General features: G+C 52.5%; 1 protein-coding gene across 4 annotated transcripts in view; it reads right to left on the bottom strand.

Annotated features, from left to right (window-relative positions):
- Positions 1 to 26,524, bottom strand: part of LOC109878140 (connector enhancer of kinase suppressor of ras 2) — a 106,853-nt gene extending 80,329 nt beyond the window's left edge. Inside the window, exons 1-2 of one of the 4 annotated variants that reach the window (XM_031788420.1) lie at positions 26,267 to 26,524; positions 21,783 to 21,940 (exon numbers count right to left, since the gene is read on the bottom strand). In XM_031788420.1, the coding sequence (XP_031644280.1) occupies positions 21,783 to 21,940; positions 26,267 to 26,318 (210 nt within the window). In that variant the 5' untranslated portion in view covers positions 26,319 to 26,524. Of the gene's footprint in view, positions 1 to 21,782; positions 21,941 to 24,842; positions 24,880 to 26,266 lie in introns of those variants that run through there. The other 3 variants (XM_031788419.1, XM_020470357.2, XM_031788421.1) reach the window with 3 other exon arrangements.
- Positions 26,525 to 26,814: the final 290 nt, after the last annotated feature.

The following is a 26,814-nucleotide window of genomic DNA, read 5'->3' as shown; positions in this document are numbered from 1 at the left end:
CACACAGCGCTCGCTTACACACAGCGCTCGCTTACACACACACACAGCGCTCGCTTACACACACACACACACCACACAGCGCTCGCTCACATCACACACACACACACAGCGCTCGCTTACACACACAGCGCTCGCTTACACACACACCACAGCGCTCGCTTACACACACACACAAAGCTCGCTTTACACACACACAGAGCTCGCTTACACACACACACACAGAGCTCGCTTACACACACACACACAGCGCTCGCTTACACACACACACAGCGCTCGCTTACACACACACAGCGCTCGCTACACACACACACAGCGCTCGCTTACACACACACACACACACACACACACACACAGCGCTCGCTTACACACACACACACAGCGCTCGCTTACACACACACACACAGCGCTCGCTTACACACACACAGCGCTCGCTTACACACACACAGCGCTCGCTTACACACACACACACACAGCGCTCGCTTACACACACACAGCGCTCGCTTACACACACAGCGCTCGCTTACACACACACACAGCGCTCGCTTACACACACACAGCGCTCGCTTACACACACACAGCGCTCGCTTACACACACACACAGCGCTCGCTTACAACACACACAGCGCTCGCTTACACACACACACAGCGCTCGCTTACACACACACACAGCGCTCGCTTACACACACACAGCGCTCGCTTACACACACAGCGCTCGCTTACACACACACACACAGCGCTCGCTTACACACACACACACAGCGCTCGCTTACACACACACACACACAGCGCTCGCTTACACACACACACACAGCGCTCGCTCACACACACACACAGCGCTCGCTCACACACACACACACAGCGCTCGCTTACACACACACACACAGCGCTCGCTACACACACACACACACACACAGCGCTCGCTTACACACACACACAGCGCTCGCTTACACACACACACACAGCGCTCGCTTACACACACACACACAGCGCTCGCTTACACACACCCACACAGCGCTCGCTTACACACACCCACAGCGCTCGCTTACACACACACACACACACAGCGCTCGCTTACACACACACACACACAGCGCTCGCTTACACACACACACAGCGCTCGCTTACACACACACGCAGCGCTCGCTTACACACACAGCGCTCGCTTACACACACACACAGCGCTCGCTTACACACACACACAGCGCTCGCTTACACACACACACACAGAGGTCGCTTACACACACACAGCGCTCGCTTACACACACACACACACACACACAACAGCGCTCGCTTACACACAGCGCTCGCTTACACACACACACAGCGCTCGCTTACACACACACACACACACACACAGCGCTCGCTCACACACACACACACACACACACACCACAGCGCTCGCTTACACACACAGCGCTCGCTTACACACACACACAGCGCTCGCTTACACACACACACACGCTCGCTTACACACACACACAAGCGCTCGCTTACACACACACACACACACAGAGCTCGCTTACACACACACAGCGCTCGCTTACACACACACACAGCGCTCGCTTACACACACACCAGCGCTCGCTTACACACACACACAGCGCTCGCTTACACACACACACACAAGCGCTCGCTTACACACACACACACAGCGCTCGCTTACACACACACACACAGCGCTCGCTTACACACACAACAGCGCTCGCTTACACACACACAGCGCTCGCTTACACACACACACACACAGCGCTCGCTTACACACACACAGCGCTCGCTTACACACACAGCGCTCGCTTACACACACAGCGCTCGCTTACACACACACACAGCGCTCGCTTACACACACACACAGCGCTCGCTTACACACACACACAGCGCTCGCTTACACACACACACAGCGCTCGCTTACACCACACACACAGCGCTCGCTTACACCACACACACAGCGCTCGCTTACACACACAGCGCTCGCTTACACACACACACACAGCGCTCGCTTACACACACACCACACAGCGCTCGCTTACACACACACCACAGCGCTCGCTTACACACACACACACAGCGCTCGCTCACACACACACACAGCGCTCGCTTACACACACACACACAGCGCTCGCTTACACACACACACACACACAGCGCTCGCTTACACACACACACACACAGCGCTCGCTTACACACACACACAGCGCTCGCTTACACACACACACACAGCGCTCGCTTACACACACCACACAGCGCTCGCTTACACAACCACAGCGCTCGCTTACAACACACACACACACCACAGCGCTCGCTTACACACCACACCACAACCACAGCGCTCGCTTACACACACACAGCGCTCGCTTACACACACACAGCGCTCGCTACCACACACACAGCGCGCTTACCACACCACACACACACACACACACAGCGCTCGCTTACACAACACACACACACACACAGCGCTCACTTACACACACACACAGCGCTCGCTTACACACACACACCACACAGCGCTCGCTTACACACACACACACACAGCGCTCGCTTACACCACACACACACACACACAGCGCTCGCTTACACACACACACACACACACAGCGCTCGCTTACACACACACACACAGCGCTCGCTTACACACACACACAGCGCTCGCTTACACACACACAGCGCTCGCTTACACACACACACAGCGCTCGCTTACACACACACAGCTCGCTTACACACACAGCTCGCTTACACACACACACACAGCTCGCTTACACACACACACACAGCGCTCGCTTACACACACACACACAGCTCGCTTACACACACACACACAGCTCGCTTACACACACCACACACACACACACACACAGCTCGCTTACACACACACACACACACACACAGCGCTCGCTTACACACACACACAGCGCTCGCTTACACACACACAGCTCGCTTACACACACACACACAGCTCGCTTACACACACACACACAGCGCTCGCTTACACACACACAACACAGCGCTCGCTTACACACACACACACCACACAGCTCGCTTACACACACACACACACACAACACACAGGCTCGCTTACACACACACACACAGCTCGCTTACACACACACACACACACACACACAGCGCTCGCTTACACACACACAGCGCTCGCTTACACACACACAGCGCTCGCTTACACACACCCACAGCGCTCGCTTACACACACCACAGCGCTCGCTTACACACACACACACACACAGCGCTCGCTTACACACACACAACACAGCTCGCTTACACACACACACACACAGCTCGCTTACACACACACCACACACACACACACAGCGCTCGCTTACACACACACAGCGCGCTCGCTTACACACACACAGCGCTCGCTTACACACACACACACACACACACAGCGCTCGCTCACACACACACACACAGCGCTCGCTTACACACACACAGCGCTCGCTTACACACACACACACACAGCGCTCGCTCACACACACACCACAGCGCTCGCTTACACACACCACAGCGCTCGCTTACACACACACACACAGCGCTCGCTTACACACACACACACACACAAGCGCTCGCTTACACACACACAGAGCTCGCTTACACACACACACACAGAGCTCGCTTACACACACACACAGAGCTCGCTTACACACACAGAGCTCGCTTACACACACACACAGAGCTCGCTTACACACACACACACAGAGCTCGCTTACACACACACACACAGAGCTCGCTTACACACACACACAGCGCTCGCTTACACACACACACAGCGCTCGCTTACACACACACACACAGCGCTCGCTTACACACACACACAGCGCTCGCTTACACACAGCGCTCGCTTACACACACAGCGCTCGCTTACACACACACAGCGCTCGCTTACACACACACACAGCGCTCGCTTACACACACACACGCGCTCGCACACACACACAGCGCTCGCTTACACACACACACACACACAGCGCTCGCTTACACACACACAGCGCTCGCTTACACACACACAGCGCTCGCTTACACACACACAGCGCTCGCTTACACACACACACACACACAGCGCTCGCTTACACACACACACACACACACAGCGCTCACTTACACACACAGCGCTCGCTTACACACACACACACACACAGCGCTCGCTTACAAACCACACACACCAGCGCTCGCTTACACACACACACCCCACACAGACGCAGCTTACAACCCACACACACACACACAGCGCTCGCTTACACACACACACACACACACAGCGCTCGCTTACACACACACACAGCGCTCGCTTACACACACACAGCGCTCGCTTACACACACACACAGCGCTCGCTTACACACACAACAGCTCGCTTACACACACAGCTCGCTTACACACACACACACAGCGCTCGTACACACACACACACAGCGCTCGCTTACACACAACACACACAGCTCGCTACCACACACACACACAGCTCGCTTACACACACACACACACACACACACACAGCCGCTTACACACACACACCACCACACACACAGCGCTCGCTTACACACACACACAGCGCTCGCTTACACACACACACAGCTCGCTTACACACACACACACAGCGCTCGCTTACACCACACACACACAGCGCTCGCTTACACACACACACACACAGCGCTCGCTTACACACACACACACACACACAGCTCGCTACACAAACACACACACCACACACACAGCTCGCTTACCACACACACACAACACAGCTCGCTTACACACACACACACACACCACAGCGCTCGCTTACACAACAACAAGCGCCGCTTTACACACACACAGCGCTCGCTACACACACCCACAGCGCTCGCTTACACACACACCACAGCGCTCGCTTACACCACACACACACACACAGCGCTCGCTTACACACACACACACAGCGCTCGCTTACACACCACACAGCGCTCGCTACCCACACACACACACACACACAGCGCTCGCTCACACACACACACACACAGCGCTCGCTACACACACACAGCGCTCGCTTACACACACACACAGCGCTCGCTCACACACACACACACAGCGCTCGCTTACACACACACAGCGCTCGCTTACACACACACACACAGCGCTCGCTTACACACACACACACACACACAGCGCTCGCTTACACACACCACAGAGCTCGCTTACACACACACACACAGAGCTCGCTTACACACACACACAGAGCTCGCTTACACACACAGAGCTCGCTTACACACACACACACAGAGCTCGCTTACACACACACACACAGAGCTCGCTTACACACACACACCAGAGCTCGCTTACACACACACACAGCGCTCGCTTAACACACACACACAGCGCTCGCTTACACACACACACACAGCGCTCGCTTACACACACACACAGCGCTCGCTTACACACAGCGCTCGCTTACACACACAGCGCTCGCTTACACACACACAGCGCTCGCTTACACACACACACACAGCGCTCGCTTACACACCACACACAGCGCTCGCTTACACACACACAGCGCTCGCTTACACACACACACACAGCGCTCGCTTACACACACACACAACAGCGCTCGCTTACACACACACACACAGCGCTCGCTTACACACACACAGCGCTCGCTTACACACACACAGCGCTCACTTACACACACACAGCGCTCACTTACACACACACAGCGCTCGCTTACACACACACACACACAGCGCTCGCTTACACACACACACACAGCGCTCGCTCACACACACACAGCGCTCACTTACACACACACACAGCGCTCACTTAACACAACACGCGCTCGCTTACACACACCCACAGCGCTCGCTTACACACACACACAGCGCTCGCTTACACACACAACACATCGTCGCTTACACACACACACAGCGCTCGCTTACACACACACACAGCGCTCGCTTACACACAACACAGCGCTCGTTCACACACACACAACCCACACACACAGCGCTCGCTTACACACACACAGAGCTAGCTTACACACACACACACAGAGCGCTCGCTTACACACACACAGCGCTCGCTTACACAAACACACACAAGCGCTCGCTTACACACACCACACAGCGCTCGCTTACACACACAACACACAGCGCTCGCTTACACAAACACCACACAGCTCGCTTACACAACACACACACAGCGCTCGCTTACAACACACACACAGCGCTCGCTTACACACACAGCGCTCGCTTACACACACACACAGCGCTCGCTTACACACACACAGCGCTCGCTTACACACACCCCACAGCGCTCGCTTACACACACACACAGCGCTCGCTTACACACACACACAGCGCTCGCTTACACACACACACACAGCGCTCGCTTACACACACACACAGCGCTCGCTTACACACACACACAGCGCTCGCTTACACACACACACACACACACACAGAGCTCGCTTACACACACACACAGAGCTGCTTAAACACACACACACAGAGCGCTCGCTTTACACACACAGCGCTCGCTTACACACACACACACAGAGCGCTCGCTTACACACACACAGAGCGCTCGCTTACACACACAGCGCTCGCTTTACACACACACACACACNTACACACACACAGCGCTCGCTTACACACACACACACAGCGCTCGCTTACACACACACACCACACAGCGCTCGCTAACACACACACAGCGCTCGCTTACACACACACACAGCGCTCGCTTACACACACCCACAGCGCTCGCTTACACACACCACACACCACACAGCGCTCGCTTACACACACACACACAGCTCGCTTACACACCACACACAGAGCTCGCTTACACACACCACACAGAGCTCGCTTCACACACACACAGCGCTCGCTTACACACACACACAGCGCTCGCTTACACACACCCACAGCGCTCGCTTACACACACACACAGCGCTCGTTACACACAGCGCTCGCTTACACACCACGCTCGCTTACACACACACAGCGCTCGCTTACACCACACACACAGCGCTCGCTTACACACACACACAGCGCTCGCTTACACACACACACAGCGCTCGCTTACACACAAACACACAGCGCTCGCTTACACACACACACAGCGCTCGCTTACACACACACAGCGCTCACTTACACACACACAGCGCTCGCTTACACACACACCACAGCGCGCTTACAACACCACACAGCGCTCGCTTACACACACACACACAGCGCTCGCTTACACACACACACACAGCGCTCGTTACACACCACACCACAGCGCTCGCTTACACACACAGCGCTCGCTACACACACAGCGCTCGCTTACACACAGCGCTCGCTTACACACAGCGCTCGCTTACACACAGCGCTCGCTTACACACACCACACAGCGCTCGCTTACACACCACACACACACACACAGCGCTCGCTTACACACACACACACACACAGCGCTCGCTTACACACACACACACACACAGCGCTCGCTTACACACACACATCGCTCACTTACACACACACAGCGCTCGCTTACACACACACACACAGCGCTCGCTTACACACACACACACACACACACAGCGCTCGCTTACACACACACACAGCGCTCGCTTACACACACACACACACACACAGCGCTCGCTACCACACACACACAGCGCTCGCTTACAACACACACACAGCGCTCGCTACCACACACACACAGCGCTCGCTACCCACACACACACAGCGCTCGCTACACACACACACAGCGCTCGCTACCACACACACACAGCGCTCGCTACACACACACACAGCGCTCGCTACCACACACACACAGCGCTCGCTTACACACACACACAGCGCTCGCTTACACACACACACAGCGCTCGCTTACACACACACACACAGCGCTCGCTTACACACACACAGCGCTCGCTACCACACACACACAGCGCTCGCTACCACACACACACAGCGCTCGCTACCACACACACACAGCGCTCGCTACCACACACACACAGCGCTCGCTACCACACACACACAGCGCTCGCTACCACACACACACAGCGCTCGCTTACACACACAGCGCTCGCTTACACACACACACAGCGCTCGCTTACACACACACACACAGCGCTCGCTTACACACACACACACAGCGCTCGCTTACACACACACACACAGCGCTCGCTTACACACACAGCGCTCGCTTACACACACACACACAGCGCTCGCTTACACACACACACAGCGCTCGCTTACACACACACACACACAGCGCTCGCTTACACACACACAGCGCTCGCTTACACACAAACAGCGCTCGCTTACACACAAACAGCGCTCGCTTACACACACACAGCGCTCACTTACACACACACAGCGCTCGCTTACACACACAGCGCTCGCTTACACACACACAGCGCTCGCTTACACACACACACACAGCGCTCGCTTACACACACACACACACAGCGCTCGCTTACACACACACAGCGCTCGCTTACACACACACACAGCGCTCGCTTACACACACACACACACACAGCGCTCGCTTACACACACACACACAGCGCTCGCTTACACACACACACACACACAGCGCTCGCTTACACACACAGCGCTCGCTTACACACACACACAGCGCTCGCTTACACACACACACACACACAGCGCTCGCTTACACACACACACACACAGCGCTCGCTTACACACACACACACACACAGCGCTCGCTTACACACACACACACACAGCGCTCGCTTACACACACACACACACAGCGCTCGCTTACACACACACACACACAGCGCTCGCTTACACACACACAGCGCTCGCTTACACACACACAGCGCTCGCTTACACACACACACACAGCGCTCGCTTACACACACACCCACAGCGCTCGCTTACACACACACACAGCGCTCGCTTACACACACACACAGCGCTCGCTTACACACACACACACAGCGCTCGCTTACACACACACACACAGCGCTCGCTTACACACACACACACAGCGCTCGCTTACACACACACAGCGCTCGCTTACACACACACACACACACAGCGCTCGCTTACACACACACACACACAGCGCTCACTTACACACACAGCGCTCGCTTACACACACACACACACAGCGCTCGCTTACACACACACACACACAGCGCTCGCTTACACACACACACAGCGCTCGCTTACACACACACACACAGCGCTCGCTTACACACACACACAGCGCTCGCTTACACACACACACAGCGCTCGCTTACACACACACACACACACACACACAGCGCTCGCTTACACACACACACACACACACAGCGCTCGCTTACACACACACACACACACAGCGCTCGCTTACACACACACACACACACACAGCGCTCGCTTACACACACACACACACACACACAGCGCTCGCTTACACACACACACACACACACACAGCGCTCGCTTACACACACACACACACACAGCGCTCGCTTACACACACACACACACACAGCGCTCGCTTACACACACACACACACACAGCGCTCGCTTACACACACACACACAGCGCTCGCTTACACACACACACACAGCGCTCGCTTACACACACACAGCGCTCGCTTACACACCACAACACACAGCGCTCGCTTACACACACACACACAGCGCTCGCTTACACACACACACAGCGCTCGCTTACACACACAGCGCTCGCTTACACACACAGCGCTCGCTTACACACACACAGCGCTCGCTTACACACACACAGCGCTCGCTTACACACACACAGCGCTCGCTTACACACACACACACAGCTCGCTTACACACACACACACAGCGCTCGCTTACACACACACACACAGCTCGCTTACACACACACACACAGCTCGCTTACACACACACACACACACACACACACACACAGCTCGCTTACACCACACACACACACACACAGCGCTCGCTTACACACACACACAGCGCTCGCTTACACACACACAGCTCGCTTACACACACACACACAGCTCGCTTACACACACACACACAGCGCTCGCTTACACACACACACACACAGCGCTCGCTTACACACACACACACACAGCTCGCTTACACACACACACACACACAGCTCGCTTACACACACACAGCTCGCTTACACACACACACACACACACACACAGCGCTCGCTTACACACACACACAGCGCTCGCTTACACACACACAGCGCTCGCTTACACACACCCACAGCGCTCGCTTACACACACCCACAGCGCTCGCTTACACACACACACACACACAGCGCTCGCTTACACACACACACACACAGCTCGCTTACACACACACACACACAGCTCGCTTACACACACACACACACAGCTCGCTTACACACACACACACACACACACACAGCGCTCGCTTACACACACACACAGCGCTCGCTTACACACACACAGCGCTCGCTTACACACACACACACACACACACAGCGCTCGCTCACACACACACACACAGCGCTCGCTTACACACACACAGCGCTCGCTTACACACACACACACACACACAGCGCTCGCTCACACACACACACACAGCGCTCGCTTACACACACACAGCGCTCGCTTACACACACACACACAGCGCTCGCTTACACACACACACACAGCGCTCGCTTACACACACACACACACACAGCGCTCGCTTACACACACACAGAGCTCGCTTACACACACACACACAGAGCTCGCTTACACACACAGAGCTCGCTTACACACACACACAGAGCTCGCTTACACACACACACAGAGCTCGCTTACACACACACACAGAGCTCGCTTACACACACACACAGAGCTCGCTTACACACACACACAGCGCTCGCTTACACACACACACAGCGCTCGCTTACACACACACACAGCGCTCGCTTACACACACACACAGCGCTCGCTTACACACACACACAGCGCTCGCTTACACACACAGCGCTCGCTTACACACACACAGCGCTCGCTTACACACACACACAGCGCTCGCTTACACACACACACAGCGCTCGCTTACACACACACACAGCGCTCGCTTACACACACACACACAGCGCTCGCTTACACACACACACACAGCGCTCGCTTACACACACACACACAGCGCTCGCTTACACACACACACACAGCGCTCGCTTACACACACACAGCGCTCACTTACACACACACAGCGCTCACTTACACACACACAGCGCTCACTTACACACACACAGCGCTCGCTTACACACACACACACAGCGCTCGCTTACACACACACACACAGCGCTCGCTTACACACACACAGCGCTCGCTTACACACACACAGCGCTCACTTACACACACACAGCGCTCGCTTACACACACACACACAGCGCTCGCTTACACACACACACAGCGCTCGCTTACACACACACACACACAGCGCTCGCTTACACACACACACAGCGCTCGCTTACACACACACACACACACACAGCGCTCGCTTACACACACACACAGCGCTCGCTTACACACACACACAGCGCTCGCTACCACACACACACAGCGCTCGCTTACACACACACACAGCGCTCGCTTACACACAGCGCTCGCTTACACACACACACACAGCGCTCGCTTACACACACACACACAGCGCTCGCTTACACACACACACACAGCGCTCGCTTACACACACACACACAGCGCTCGCTTACACACACACACAGCGCTCGCTTACACACACAGCGCTCGCTTACACACACAGCGCTCGCTTACACACAGCGCTCGCTTACACACAGCGCTCGCTTACACACAGCGCTCGCTTACACACAGCGCTCGCTTACACACACACACAGCGCTCGCTTACACACACACACACACACACACAGCGCTCGCTTACACACACACACACACACAGCGCTCGCTTACACACACACATCGCTCACTTACACACACACAGCGCTCGCTTACACACACACACACAGCGCTCGCTTACACACACACACACACACACACAGCGCTCGCTTACACACACACACAGCGCTCGCTTACACACACACACACACACACACAGCGCTCGCTTACACACACACACAGCGCTCGCTACCACACACACACAGCGCTCGCTACCACACACACACAGCGCTCGCTACCACACACACACAGCGCTCGCTACCACACACACACAGCGCTCGCTACCACACACACACAGCGCTCGCTACCACACACACAGCGCTCGCTACCACACACACACAGCGCTCGCTTACACACACACACAGCGCTCGCTTACACACACACACAGCGCTCGCTTACACACACACACACAGCGCTCGCTTACACACACACAGCGCTCGCTACCACACACACACAGCGCTCGCTACCACACACACACAGCGCTCGCTACCACACACACACAGCGCTCGCTACCACACACACACAGCGCTCGCTACCACACACACACAGCGCTCGCTACCACACACACACAGCGCTCGCTTACACACACAGCGCTCGCTTACACACACACACAGCGCTCGCTTACACACACACACACAGCGCTCGCTTACACACACACACACAGCGCTCGCTTACACACACACACACAGCGCTCGCTTACACACACAGCGCTCGCTTACACACACACACACAGCGCTCGCTTACACACACACACACAGCGCTCGCTTACACACACACACACACAGCGCTCGCTTACACACACACAGCGCTCGCTTACACACAAACAGCGCTCGCTTACACACAAACAGCGCTCGCTTACACACACACAGCGCTCGCTTACACACACACAGCGCTCGCTTACACACACACACAGCGCTCGCTTACACACACACACAGCGCTCGCTTACACACACACACACAGCGCTCGCTTACACACACACACACACAGCGCTCGCTTACACACACACAGCGCTCGCTTACACACACACACAGCGCTCGCTTACACACACACACACACACAGCGCTCGCTTACACACACACACACAGCGCTCGCTTACACACACACACACACAGCGCTCGCTTACACACACAGCGCTCGCTTACACACACACACAGCGCTCGCTTACACACACACACACACACAGCGCTCGCTTACACACACACACACACAGCGCTCGCTTACACACACACACACACACAGCGCTCGCTTACACACACACACACACAGCGCTCGCTTACACACACACACACACAGCGCTCGCTTACACACACACACACACAGCGCTCGCTTACACACACACAGCGCTCGCTTACACACACACACACAGCGCTCGCTTACACACACACCCACAGCGCTCGCTTACACACACACACAGCGCTCGCTTACACACACACACAGCGCTCGCTTACACACACACACACACAGCGCTCGCTTACACACACACACACAGCGCTCGCTTACACACACACACACAGCGCTCGCTTACACACACACAGCGCTCGCTTACACACACACACACACACACACACACAGCGCTCGCTTACACACACACACACAGCGCTCACTTACACACACAGCGCTCGCTTACACACACACACACACACAGCGCTCGCTTACACACACACACACACACACAGCGCTCGCTTACACACACACACAGCGCTCGCTTACACACACACACACAGCGCTCGCTTACACACACACACACACACAGCGCTCGCTTACACACACACACACACACAGCGCTCGCTTACACACACACACACACAGCGCTCGCTTACACACACACACACACAGCGCTCGCTTACACACACACACACACACAGCGCTCGCTTACACACACACACACAGCGCTCGCTTACACACACACACACAGCGCTCGCTTACACACACACACACAGCGCTCGCTTACACACACACACACAGCGCTCGCTTACACACACACACAGCGCTCGCTTACACACACAGCGCTCGCTTACACACACAGCGCTCGCTTACACACACACAGCGCTCGCTTACACACACACAGCGCTCGCTTACACACACACAGCGCTCGCTTACACACACACAGCGCTCGCTTACACACACACAGCGCTCGCTTACACACACACACACACACACAGCGCTCGCTTACACACACACAGCGCTCACTTACACACACACAGCGCTCGCTTACACACACACACACACACACAGCGCTCGCTTACACACACACACACAGCGCTCGCTTACACACACACACAGCGCTCGCTTACACACACACACACACACAGCGCTCGCTTACACACACACAGCGCTCGCTTACACACACACACACAAAGCGCTCGCTTACACACACACACACAGCGCTCGCTTACACACACACACACACACAGCGCTCGCTTACACACACACACACACAGCGCTCGCTTACACACACACACACACAGCGCTCGCTTACACACACACACACACAGCGCTCGCTTACACACACACACACACAGCGCTCGCTTACACACACACACAGCGCTCGCTTACACACACACAGCGCTCGCTTACACACACACAGCGCTCGCTTACACACACACACAGCGCTCGCTTACACACACACACACACACACACACAGCTCGCTTACACACACACACACACACACACACAGCGCTCGCTTACACACACACACAGCGCTCGCTTACACACACACAGCTCGCTTACACACACAGCTCGCTTACACACACAGCTCGCTTACACACACACACACACAGCGCTCGCTTACACACACACACACACACAGCTCGCTTACACACACACACACAGCTCGCTTACACACACACACACACAGCTCGCTTACACACACACACACACACACACACACACACACAGCGCTCGCTTACACACACACACAGCGCTCGCTTACACACACACACACACACACAGCGCTCGCTCACACACACACACACAGCGCTCGCTTACACACACACAGCGCTCGCTTACACACACACACACACACACAGCGCTCGCTCACACACACACACACAGCGCTCGCTTACACACACACAGCGCTCGCTTACACACACACAGCGCTCGCTTACACACACACACACAGCGCTCGCTTACACACACACACACACACACACAGCGCTCGCTTACACACACACAGAGCTCGCTTACACACACACACACAGAGCTCGCTTACACACACACACACACAGAGCTCGCTTACACACACACACACACAGAGCTCGCTTACACACACACACACAGAGCTCGCTTACACACACACACACAGAGCTCGCTTACACACACACACAGCGCTCGCTTACACACACACACACAGCGCTCGCTTACACACACACACAGCGCTCGCTTACACACACACACAGCGCTCGCTTACACACACACACAGCGCTCGCTTACACACACACACAGCGCTCGCTTACACACAGCGCTCGCTTACACACACAGCGCTCGCTTACACACACACAGCGCTCGCTTACACACACACACAGCGCTCGCTTACACACACACACAGCGCTCGCTTACACACACACACACACACACACACAGCGCTCGCTTACACACACACAGCGCTCGCTTACACACACACACACAGCGCTCGCTTACACACACACACACACAGCGCTCGCTTACACACACACAGCGCTCACTTACACACACACAGCGCTCACTTACACACACACAGCGCTCACTTACACACACACAGCGCTCGCTTACACACACACACACACAGCGCTCGCTTACACACACACACACACAGCGCTCGCTTACACACACACAGCGCTCACTTACACACACACAGCGCTCACTTACACACACACAGCGCTCGCTTACACACACACACAGCGCTCGCTTACACACACACACAGCGCTCGCTTACACACACACACACAGCGCTCGCTTACACACACACACAGCGCTCGCTTACACACACACACACAGCGCTCGCTTACACACACACACAGCGCTCGCTTACACACACACACAGCGCTCGCTACCACACACAGCGCTCGCTACCACACACAGCGCTCGCTACCACACACAGCGCTCGCTACCACACACACACAGCGCTCGCTACCACACACACACAGCGCTCGCTTACACACACACACAGCGCTCGCTTACACACACACACAGCGCTCGCTTACACACACACACACAGCGCTCGCTTACACACACACACACAGCGCTCGCTTACACACACACACACACAGCGCTCGCTTACACACACACACAGCGCTCGCTTACACACACAGCGCTCGCTTACACACACACAGCGCTCGCTTACACACACACACAGCGCTCGCTTACACACACACACACACACACAGCGCTCGCTTACACACACACACACACACACAGCGCTCGCTTACACACACACACACACACAGCGCTCGCTTACACACACACACACACAGCGCTCGCTTACACACACACATCGCTCACTTACACACACACAGCGCTCGCTTACACACACACACACACAGCGCTCGCTTACACACACACACACAGCGCTCGCTTACACACACACACACACACAGCGCTCGCTTACACACACACACAGCGCTCGCTTACACACACACACACACACACAGCGCTCGCTTACACACACACACAGCGCTCGCTTACACACACACACACAGCGCTCGCTTACACACACACAGCGCTCGCTTACACACACACAGCGCTCGCTTACACACACACACACAGCGCTCGCTTACACACACACACAGCGCTCGCTTACACACACACAGCGCTCGCTTACACACACAGCGCTCGCTTACACACACACAGCGCTCGCTTACACACACAGCGCTCGCTTACACACACACACACACACACACAGCGCTCGCTTACACACACACAGCGCTCACTTACACACACACAGCGCTCGCTTACACACACACACACAGCGCTCGCTTACACACACACACACAGCGCTCGCTTACACACACACACAGCGCTCGCTTACACACACACACACACAGCGCTCGCTTACACACACACACACACAGCGCTCGCTTACACACACACACACAGCGCTCGCTTACACACACACACACACAGCAGCTCGCTTACACACACACACACACAGCGCTCGCTTACACACACACACACACAGCGCTCGCTTACACACACACACACACAGCGCTCGCTTACACACACACACACACAGCGCTCGCTTACACACACACACACACAGCGCTCGCTTACACACACACACACAGCGCTCGCTTACACACACACACACACAGCGCTCGCTTACACACACACACAGCGCTCGCTTACACACACACACAGCGCTCGCTTACACACACACAGCGCTCGCTTACACACACACACAGCGCTCGCTTACACACACACACAGCGCTCGCTTACACACACACAGCGCTCGCTTACACACACAGCGCTCGCTTACACACACACACACACACAGCGCTCGCTTACACACACACAGCGCTCACTTACACACACACAGCGCTCGCTTACACACACACACACAGCGCTCGCTTACACACACACACACAGCGCTCGCTTACACACACACACAGCGCTCGCTTACACACACACACACACAGCGCTCACTTACACACACACAGCGCTCGCTTACACACACACACACAGCGCTCGCTTACACACACACACACAGCGCTCGCTTACACACACACACAGCGCTCGCTTACACACACACACACACAGCGCTCGCTTACACACACACACACACAGCGCTCGCTTACACACACACACACACAGCGCTCGCTTACACACACACACACACAACACACACAGCGCTCGCGTACACACACACACACAACAGCGCTCGCTTACACACACACACACCAGCGCTCGCTTCACACACACACACACAGCGCTCGCTTACACACACACACACACACAGCGCTCGCTTACACACACACACACACAGCGCTCGCTTACACACACACACACACAGCGCTCGCTTACCACACACACACAGCGCTCGCTTACACCACACACCACAGCGCTCGCTTACACACACACACAGCGCTCGCTTACACACACACACAGCGCTCGCTTACACACCACACACAGCGCTCGCTTACACACACACACAGCGCTCGCTTACACACACCACAGCGCTCGCTTACACACACACACAGCGCTCGCTTACACACACACACAGCGCTCGCTTACACACACCACACAGCGCTCGCTTACACACACACACAGCGCTCGCTTACACACACACACAGCGCTCGCTTACAACACACACAGCGCTCGCTTAACACACACAGCGCTCGCTTACACACACACAGCGCTCGCTTACACACACAGCGCTCGCTTACACACCACACCACAGCGCTCGCTTACACACACACACACACACAGCGCTCGCTACACACACACACAGCCGCTCGCTTACACACACACACACACACAGCGCTCGCTTACACACACACACACAGTGCTCGCTTACACACACAGCGCTCGCTTACACACACACACAGCGCTCGCTTACACACACGCTCGCTTACACACACACACACACACAGCGCTCGCTTACACACACACACACAGCGCTCGCTTACACACACACACACAGCGCTCGCTTACACACACACAGCGCTCGCTTACACACACACACACACAGCGCTCGCTTACACACACACACACACAGCGCTCGCTTACACACACACACAGCGCTCGCTTAACACACACACAGCGCTCGCTTACACACACACACACAGCGCTCGCTTACACACACACACACAGCGCTCGCTTACCACACACACACAGCGCTCGCTTACACACACACAGCGCTCGCTTACACACACAGCGCTCGCTTACACACACAGCGCTCGCTTACACACACACCACACACCAGCGCTCACTTACACACACACACACACAGCGCTCGCTTACACACACCAGCGCTCGCTTACACACACACAGCGCTCGCTTACCACACACACACACACACAGCGCTCGCTTACACACACAGCGCTCGCTTACACACACACACACACACACAGCGCTCGCTTACACACACAGCGCTCGCTTAACACACACCAGCGCTCGCTTACACACACACACACAGCGCTCGCTTACACAACACACAGCGCTCGCTTACACAACACAGCGCTCGCTTACACACACAGCGCTCGCTTACAACACAACAACACACACACAGCGCTCGCTTACACACACACACACACACAGCGCTCGCTTACACACACACACACAGCGCTCGCTACACACACAACAGCGCTCGCTTACACACACACACAGCGCTCGCTTACACACACAGCGCTCGCTTACACACACAGCGCTCGCTTACACACACACACACACAGCGCTCGCTTACACACACACAGCGCTCGCTTACACACACACAGCGCTCGCTTACACACACACAGCGCTCGCTTACACACACACAGCGCTCGCTTACACACACACAGCGCTCGCTTACACACACACAGCGCTCGCTTACACACACAGCGCTCGCTTACACACACAAGCGCTCGCTTACACACACAGCGCTCGCTTACACACACACAGCGCTCGCTTACACACAGCGCTCGCTTACACACCAGCGCTCGCTTACACACAGCGCTCGCTTACACACACACACACACACACACACACACAGCGCTCGCTTAGACACACACAGCGCTCGCTTACCACACACACACACACACAGCGCTCGCTTACACACACACAGCGCTCGCTTACACACACACACACACACCACACACACACACACACACCACACACACACACACAGCGCTCGCTTAGACACACACACAGCGCTCGCTTACACACAGCGCTCGCTTACACACAGCGCTCGCTTACACACACACAGTTCACTGCAAGCAAAGTCAGAGAATAATGAAAAGATATTAAATCACCAGAGGGAGCATGAACTTAACTCAACTCTGTGGTGTAATCTAGAAATAGTTGGTGAATGTCAGAGGAGTACTTGTAAGGTTAAAATAAAACCATTTGCTTATTTGGTCTGGTACAGGCCCAGAGTAGTGTTTCTGCTGCTGCTACAGCTCTGTTTCTTTTGCCCAAATGAAAATGGTGCCGTTCCGCTGTAAATACCCCACTGTATGCCATACTTGGAAGAATGTTGTTCAGTAGGCACGAAGTGTAAGAAAATTGTCCAAAATGGGGGGAGGTACTACCTAAAATTGTCCAATTACATTGAACATCCATACGAGGCCGTTTGTTAGGTAAAGCCAAGGTTGTGTTCGTTTTCCAGTGTAAAGCGTTTAGATGCGGTGTTCCATAATGAACACAACCTTGGCTTTACCTAACAAACGGACTCACATGGATACTTAATGTTCAAGATCCGGTTTAGGACCCTTGAAGCAAATAAAGTACATGAGTAGCAAGTTGAGCTGTAGAGTGAAGCTCTCAGGTGTTGCTCTCCTCCACTCAGCTCAAGGTCCCTCTAGTGCTTCCCGTCATATCAAATTTTACTCGTCACATTCTTCATAGACAACAGGTATAAACTAAGAGTAAAATGCTTACTTAGGGGTCCTTTTCCAACAATGCAGAGTTAAAGATCAGATTTAAATAGTGGCACAGTGAGTAACGAATAAAAAATAAAATGTCTATATATAGGGAGTAGAAAGTAACAAGGCTACAGTTGAAGTCGGAAGTACTAATTTTAGGTAGTACCTCCCCCCCATACACCTTAGCCAAATACATTTAAACTCCATTTCACAATTCCTGACATTTAATCCTAGTCAAAATGCCCCGTCTTAGGTCAGCCGGGATCACCACTTTATTTTAAGAATGTGAAATGTCAGAATAATAGATGAGAAAAATGATTTATTTCAGCTTTTATTTCTTTCATCACATTCCCAGTGGGTCGGAAATTTACATACACTCAGTATTTGGTAGCATTGCTTTTAAATTGGTGGTCTGCTTGAAACATGTAGGTTTACGAGACACTGCCGCTCTATCCTGCCCGATGCAGAGAAAAACCAGTCTAGATTTATTTTTAACCGTGTCCTCGTCCAGCCACGACTCTGTAAATCATAGGATATTACAGTTCTTCAGGTCCGTTGATAGGATAGTCTCAAACGGAGTTTGTCTAGTTTGTTCCCCAGTGATTGTACATTTGCCAACAGAACAGAGGGCAAAGGCAGTTTACTCACTCGGCGCCATTGTTTCATCAGGGTTCCCCACGTCGCCCGCTATATCGTCGTCTTTTCCACCTCCGAGTGTTGGGGATTAGGGCCTGGTTCCCGGGTGATTAGTATGTCAAGGTTAGTGATTTCAACGTACGAAAAAAAAGTGACGATCAGCGCAAAAAAAACAAAAAAAAGACACAAAAATGGTCACCACCAGCCCTGACCTACTATAGAACCCAAAAAGAATCTATAGTAGTATCCCCTATGGCAAATGGCCTTTCTAGGCTGAATCTTAACTTAAGAAACATCAATGCATGGATGTCAATGGCAGATTTGGGAGGGATCAGGACTTTATTGCCAATCTCCTCCTTCCACAAATAGCCATTAGCACCTGGAAAGCAGTGGAGCTGTAATGGGAGATTAATTTAGTGCCTAATTAAAATGATGTGAAATGCAAAGAAGGTCAAAACAATTGTATTATCTCCTGGAATTAGTTTAGACCAAGACATCAACTCTATGCATATCTCAAGTTAGTATTGGGCCCTCTAACAATATATAATAACAATAATATATACCATTTAGCAGACGCTTTGACCCAAATCGACTTAATCACGCATGCATACATTTTATGTTTGGGTGGTCCAGGGGATCGAAGCCACTATCGTGGTGTTGCACGCACCACGCTCTACAGTACCAACTAGGCTATAGAGGACCATTATGAGCAACAGCCCAGGCCTCACCAGGCAGCAGAGCTTCTCCACGGCCTCGAGGATGAGCTCCTGGTGGCCTATCTTATGGACGCCCAGACGCTCCAGGTCCTGGGAGGAGAGCTGCAGCAGTTCCAAACCAGTCACCTGCCACTCTGTGAAGGGGTACTGCTGGAGAGGGACGTCCAGACCTGGAGGGAGACCACACATGGATAATCGTATCATTTTTCAAACTTTTATTAAAAACGCAAGTGACACATGTGCAGTAACATTAGTGTACATTTGAGTTTTTTGCCCTAGCACTAACACACTTGATTCAACTAATCAACCAATTTTTGGTTGGTCCGGACCAAATCAAATCTGAACAAGTCTATGTTTCACGAGCTTGGATATCAAAGTAGAGCACATTACAGCTCAGTAGAGTACAGCACAGAACAGTAGAGTACAGCACATTATACTCAACTCTAGTGTGCTCTACGTTTCTGTACTAAACTCTATTCTAAAGCACAGGACTGTCCTATACTCTAATCAACTTGTTTAAACTTGACTGTACTCAACTGTGCTGTGTTTTACTCTACTGTTTTCTAATGTAGGCCTACTGTACTTTGCTGACCAAACTTATGAAACTGACATCTATGATTGGTTTCATTAAAAAAGGCAAATAATGTATCAAAAACGAAAAATAAGTGTTTGATATTAGTTGCTAGGGGTCTTTACGTCAACATTATTGTTTTGATCTATTTCTAATACACTTTAAGACTTTGTGGTAGATGTTTTCTAAGACCCCTTTTTCCATCTGTTCGATCAGAAATCAAATGGTTTAAAAAAAGAAATATATATATATATATATATATATATATATATGCCTTAATTTCTCAAAAATATAGACTCTTTGCTTTCACTTGACATGCTCTTACGAACTTTAAAATGTTGGTGCTCGTAGGTCCGTTTACATGGAAATGCCCTGAACTAGTAATCACGTTTTTAATATGAGCCAGCAGACCCTCCAATAAAGTGTTACCCATCTCTGTCCATATCACAACAGCATTATCGGGGTCATTATCTGTATCCTCATCATCACCGTCAGGGCCAGCCCTGGTCATAACTGGCCGCTAGGGGCGCTGACCTCCAGGGGGCCCCCATTGATTTTATTAGTCATTCTCACTCAGATATCATATTAACATGGCATATTGCATGACAAAATGTGTACAATTGCAGGAAATTAGCTGTAAAACTGCACATTTTTCTCACCGACCCATGAAAAAATGAGTAGAATTGCATGAAATTGATTCTAAAATTGCCATATCTTCTTCCTGCCCCATGACAACTTTTTTTTAGAATGTCAGCAAACTTGCTTTAAAACTGCAAAAATGTTCTGAGCCCCATGGAAAAATGTGTAGAATTGCCGGAAACTCTACAAATTCAATTATCCTCTCTGCTGTCAAGAGGGGGGCCATTTAAAATGTTTTGCCGGCGAGGTGGGGGGCCTCCAAACAACATTTTGCTTAGGGCCACCAAAAGGCTAGGGCCGGAACTGATTGCCATTATCGTCATTGTCATCAGCATTGTCATTATTTTCATCACAGAGGAGAGGATGCCTCATGATTTACTTAGTCCAGTATTGCGGTAGTAACCCAATTATAATAATTACCTGTTCCACGCATGGTAAAACAGGAACTGTTCACGCCGTCGGTGGCTAATTGGTGTGCTAATGCTAATCAAATTAAAAGGCTGTGGGGTTACTTAAAGGTCGGCGGACAGACATTCAAAACAGCCTGGGACTCCATCATAATGACTGGTCATACATCAGGTTGTTTACGCCAATCAGCACTCGCTTGCTTTGGTCTAATTAGCTAAGTGGACGGATGCAAGCTCTGGGGGCAGCCAGCTATCCTAATGCTACATTGTAATAAGCACTAGCACAGGTGCCATAATGGTAAGTCAACAGCGGGTAAGTTAAGTCAAAGGACACTGTACAAATGTCCAATCTGAACCCAAATTAGAAAAAGATAGGGTGGCATCAATTGACCATGCAGACAAAGAGGTTAACCCAAAGGCCCAACTTTTGATATACACTGCTAAAAAAAATTAAGGGAACACTTAAACAACACAATGTAACTCCAAGTCAATCACACTTCTGTGAAATCAAACTGTCCACTTAGGAAGCAACACTGATTGTCAATAAAGTTCACATGCTGTTGTGGAAATGGAATAGACAACAGGTGGAAATTATAGGCAATTAGCAAGACACCCCCAATAAAGGAGTGGTTCTGCAGGTGGGGACCACAGACCACTTCTCAGTTCCTATGCTTCCTGGCTGATGTTTTGGTCACTTTTGAATGCTGGCGGTGCTTTCACTCTAGTGGTAGCATGAGACGGAGTCTACAACCCACATAAGTGGCTCAGGTAGTGCAGCTCATCCAGGATGGCACATCAATACGAGTTGTAGCAAGAAGGTTTGCTGTGGCGCTACCAGGAGACAGGCCAGTACATCAGGAGACGTGGAGGAGGCCATAGGAGGGCAACAACCCAGCAGCAGGACCGCTACCTCCGTCTTTGTGCAAGGAGGAGCACTGCCAGAGCCCTGCAAAATGACCTCCAGCAGGCCACAAATGTGCATGTGTCTGCTCAAACGGTCAGAAACAGACTCCATGAGGGTGGTATGAGGGCCCGACGTCCACAGGTGGAGGTTGTGCTTACAGCCCAACACCGTGCAGGACGTTTGGCATTTGCCAGAGAACACCAAGATTGGCAAATTCGCCACTGTGCTCTTCACAAATGAAAGCAGGTTCACGCTGAGCACGTGCCTGACAGCCGTGGAGAACGTTCTGCTGCCTGCAACATCCTCCAGCATAACCGGTTTGGCGGTGGGTCAGTCATGGTGTGGGGTGGCATTTCTTTGGGAGTAGCCGGACTGCCATTAGGTACCGAGATGAGATCCTCAGACCCCTTGTGGGACCATATGCTGGTGCGGTTGGCCCTGGGTTCCTCCTAATGCAAGACAATGCTAGACCTCATGTGTCTGGAGTGTGTCAGCAGTTCCTGCAAGAGGAAGGCATTAATGCTATGGACTGGCCCGCCCGTTCCCCAGACCTGAATCCAATTGAGCACATCTGGGACATCATGTCTCGCTCCATCCACCAACGCCACGTAGTCCAGGTCTGGGAGGAGATCCCTCAGGAGACCATCCGCCACCTCATCAGGAGCATGCCCAGGCGTTGTAGGGAGGTCATACAGGCACGTGGAGGCCACACACACTACTGAGCCTCATTTTGACCTGTTGACATTACATCAAAGTTGGATCAGCCTGTAGTGTGGTTTTCCACTTTAATTTTGAGTGTGACTCCAAATCCAAACCTCCATGGGTTGATACATTTGATTTCCATTGATAATTTTTGTGCGATTCTGTTGTCAGCACATTCAACTATGTAAAGAAAAAAGTATTTAATAAGAATATTTCATTCAGATCTAGGATGTGTTTATTTTAGTGTTCCCTTTATTTTTTTGAGCAGTGTACAAAATCACACAACATACACTGGAGGAGGAGTTGCTTTCAAATGTCAAAGGCTATCTGGAGTGTTAAAGATCTCTCTCTGTTTCCTGGTACAACAAGCATATCATCACATGTTCTACACCAGGTCTGGAACAGGTAGATCGCGAGCTACCAGTAGCCCGCCAATCAATTCTGAAAGTACGTACATATTGTATGTGTTCCATCGCAAACTGTCATTAAACATCAAGCTTCCCAGCTACTATCCATTCAAAGCCACATTGACAATATCCCACCCCTGGTAAGCGACTACACTATTGGATTAAAAAGACAAACGTTACACAATATCTGCAAACAAATGTACAGTTTTATTGCCCGTTTGTCTGTTAAAATGCACGCACGTCTATTACTCTGTATGTAGCCAGCTCGCGATACGAATGATAACCGCGCTTGTGGGTAGACAAAGACTTTCCCCCAAAAAACCTCGATTAAAATGTTAACAGTAAAGTACGTTTACCTGACAGATCTCTATCACGATTATTTGCATCAATTAAGTGGCGATTGTTCTGCCATGACATGTGCAAGCAAATGAAAGACACTTTGAAGCCGTGTAGCTTTACAGGATTGAACTGTAATAACAAATGGTGGTAGTTTCTAATAATGTCAGAAACAGTTGAGTAACTGGTCCGGTTTCTACTCGCTGCAAATGACAGCTCAGTATCTGGTGTGATTTAGACTCGTTTGGCTGCTTTAATAAAACCGCACATTAGTTACACATAATCAATAACTGATACATGTAGGACGTGAAATATTGTAGGCCTATTCGCGCTTTGGTCAACGTGTCCTCCTTGTCGACAAAAGTACAAAACATACGATCACTTTATGAAATGGCCATTCAACTTCACTTCCTCATTCCACCTACACCTCCCCTTCCAAGCGGATTTGTGGATGTTTTACTTACGACTACCTGCGTGCAAACCGAATTAAACGCACCTGGCAAACACAAAAGGCGCCGTTAATAGCCTACCTTTGAGCCAGTCGCTTACTCTCTCCTTGCTCCACGACGTTATAGGCTCCATGCTTGGAGTCCTGGGAACGTTGATTCAGTTATTCCCAATCGAATTCTTCAACGGACTCTACAAGGGATCAGAAGAAGGAACAACTCATCTCGACGATGATGATGATGATGGGCACTCCCATTTCCAGGTAAATCCCCGGGGAACCAATAGCATGAAGCTTGTCTGCCCGTGATTCAGATACGCATATTTTCTTCACACTCAGTTTGGAGCGGTGGGAGTGGTCGAATTAAATAATATTGGTCGAACAAAAAATATTCCTTCAAATTTTAGACTATAATTTGATGAAGGATTCAACGAAAGCACTGGAACGAGTAGTGAAGGCTGGTCTTTTATTTTTTGTCGACTTAATCCTTATCCCTTAATCTTTCCCAAAACAGTGCGTTGCTTTGGGGAATTGGCTTAGTTTGTCAAGAGTGGAGTGAGGAGTTTTTTTTCCCTATTTTAGCCTCGGTGCTAAGTGTATTGCAGCAACTCTACTGTAACTATACTACTAGCT

This window comes from Oncorhynchus kisutch, linkage group LG14 (assembly GCF_002021735.2).
Source record: "Oncorhynchus kisutch isolate 150728-3 linkage group LG14, Okis_V2, whole genome shotgun sequence".
Lineage (NCBI taxonomy): Eukaryota > Metazoa > Chordata > Actinopteri > Salmoniformes > Salmonidae > Oncorhynchus > Oncorhynchus kisutch.
Note: the sequence above shows the minus strand (reverse complement) of the source record. Positions and strands in the feature narration are given on the sequence as shown.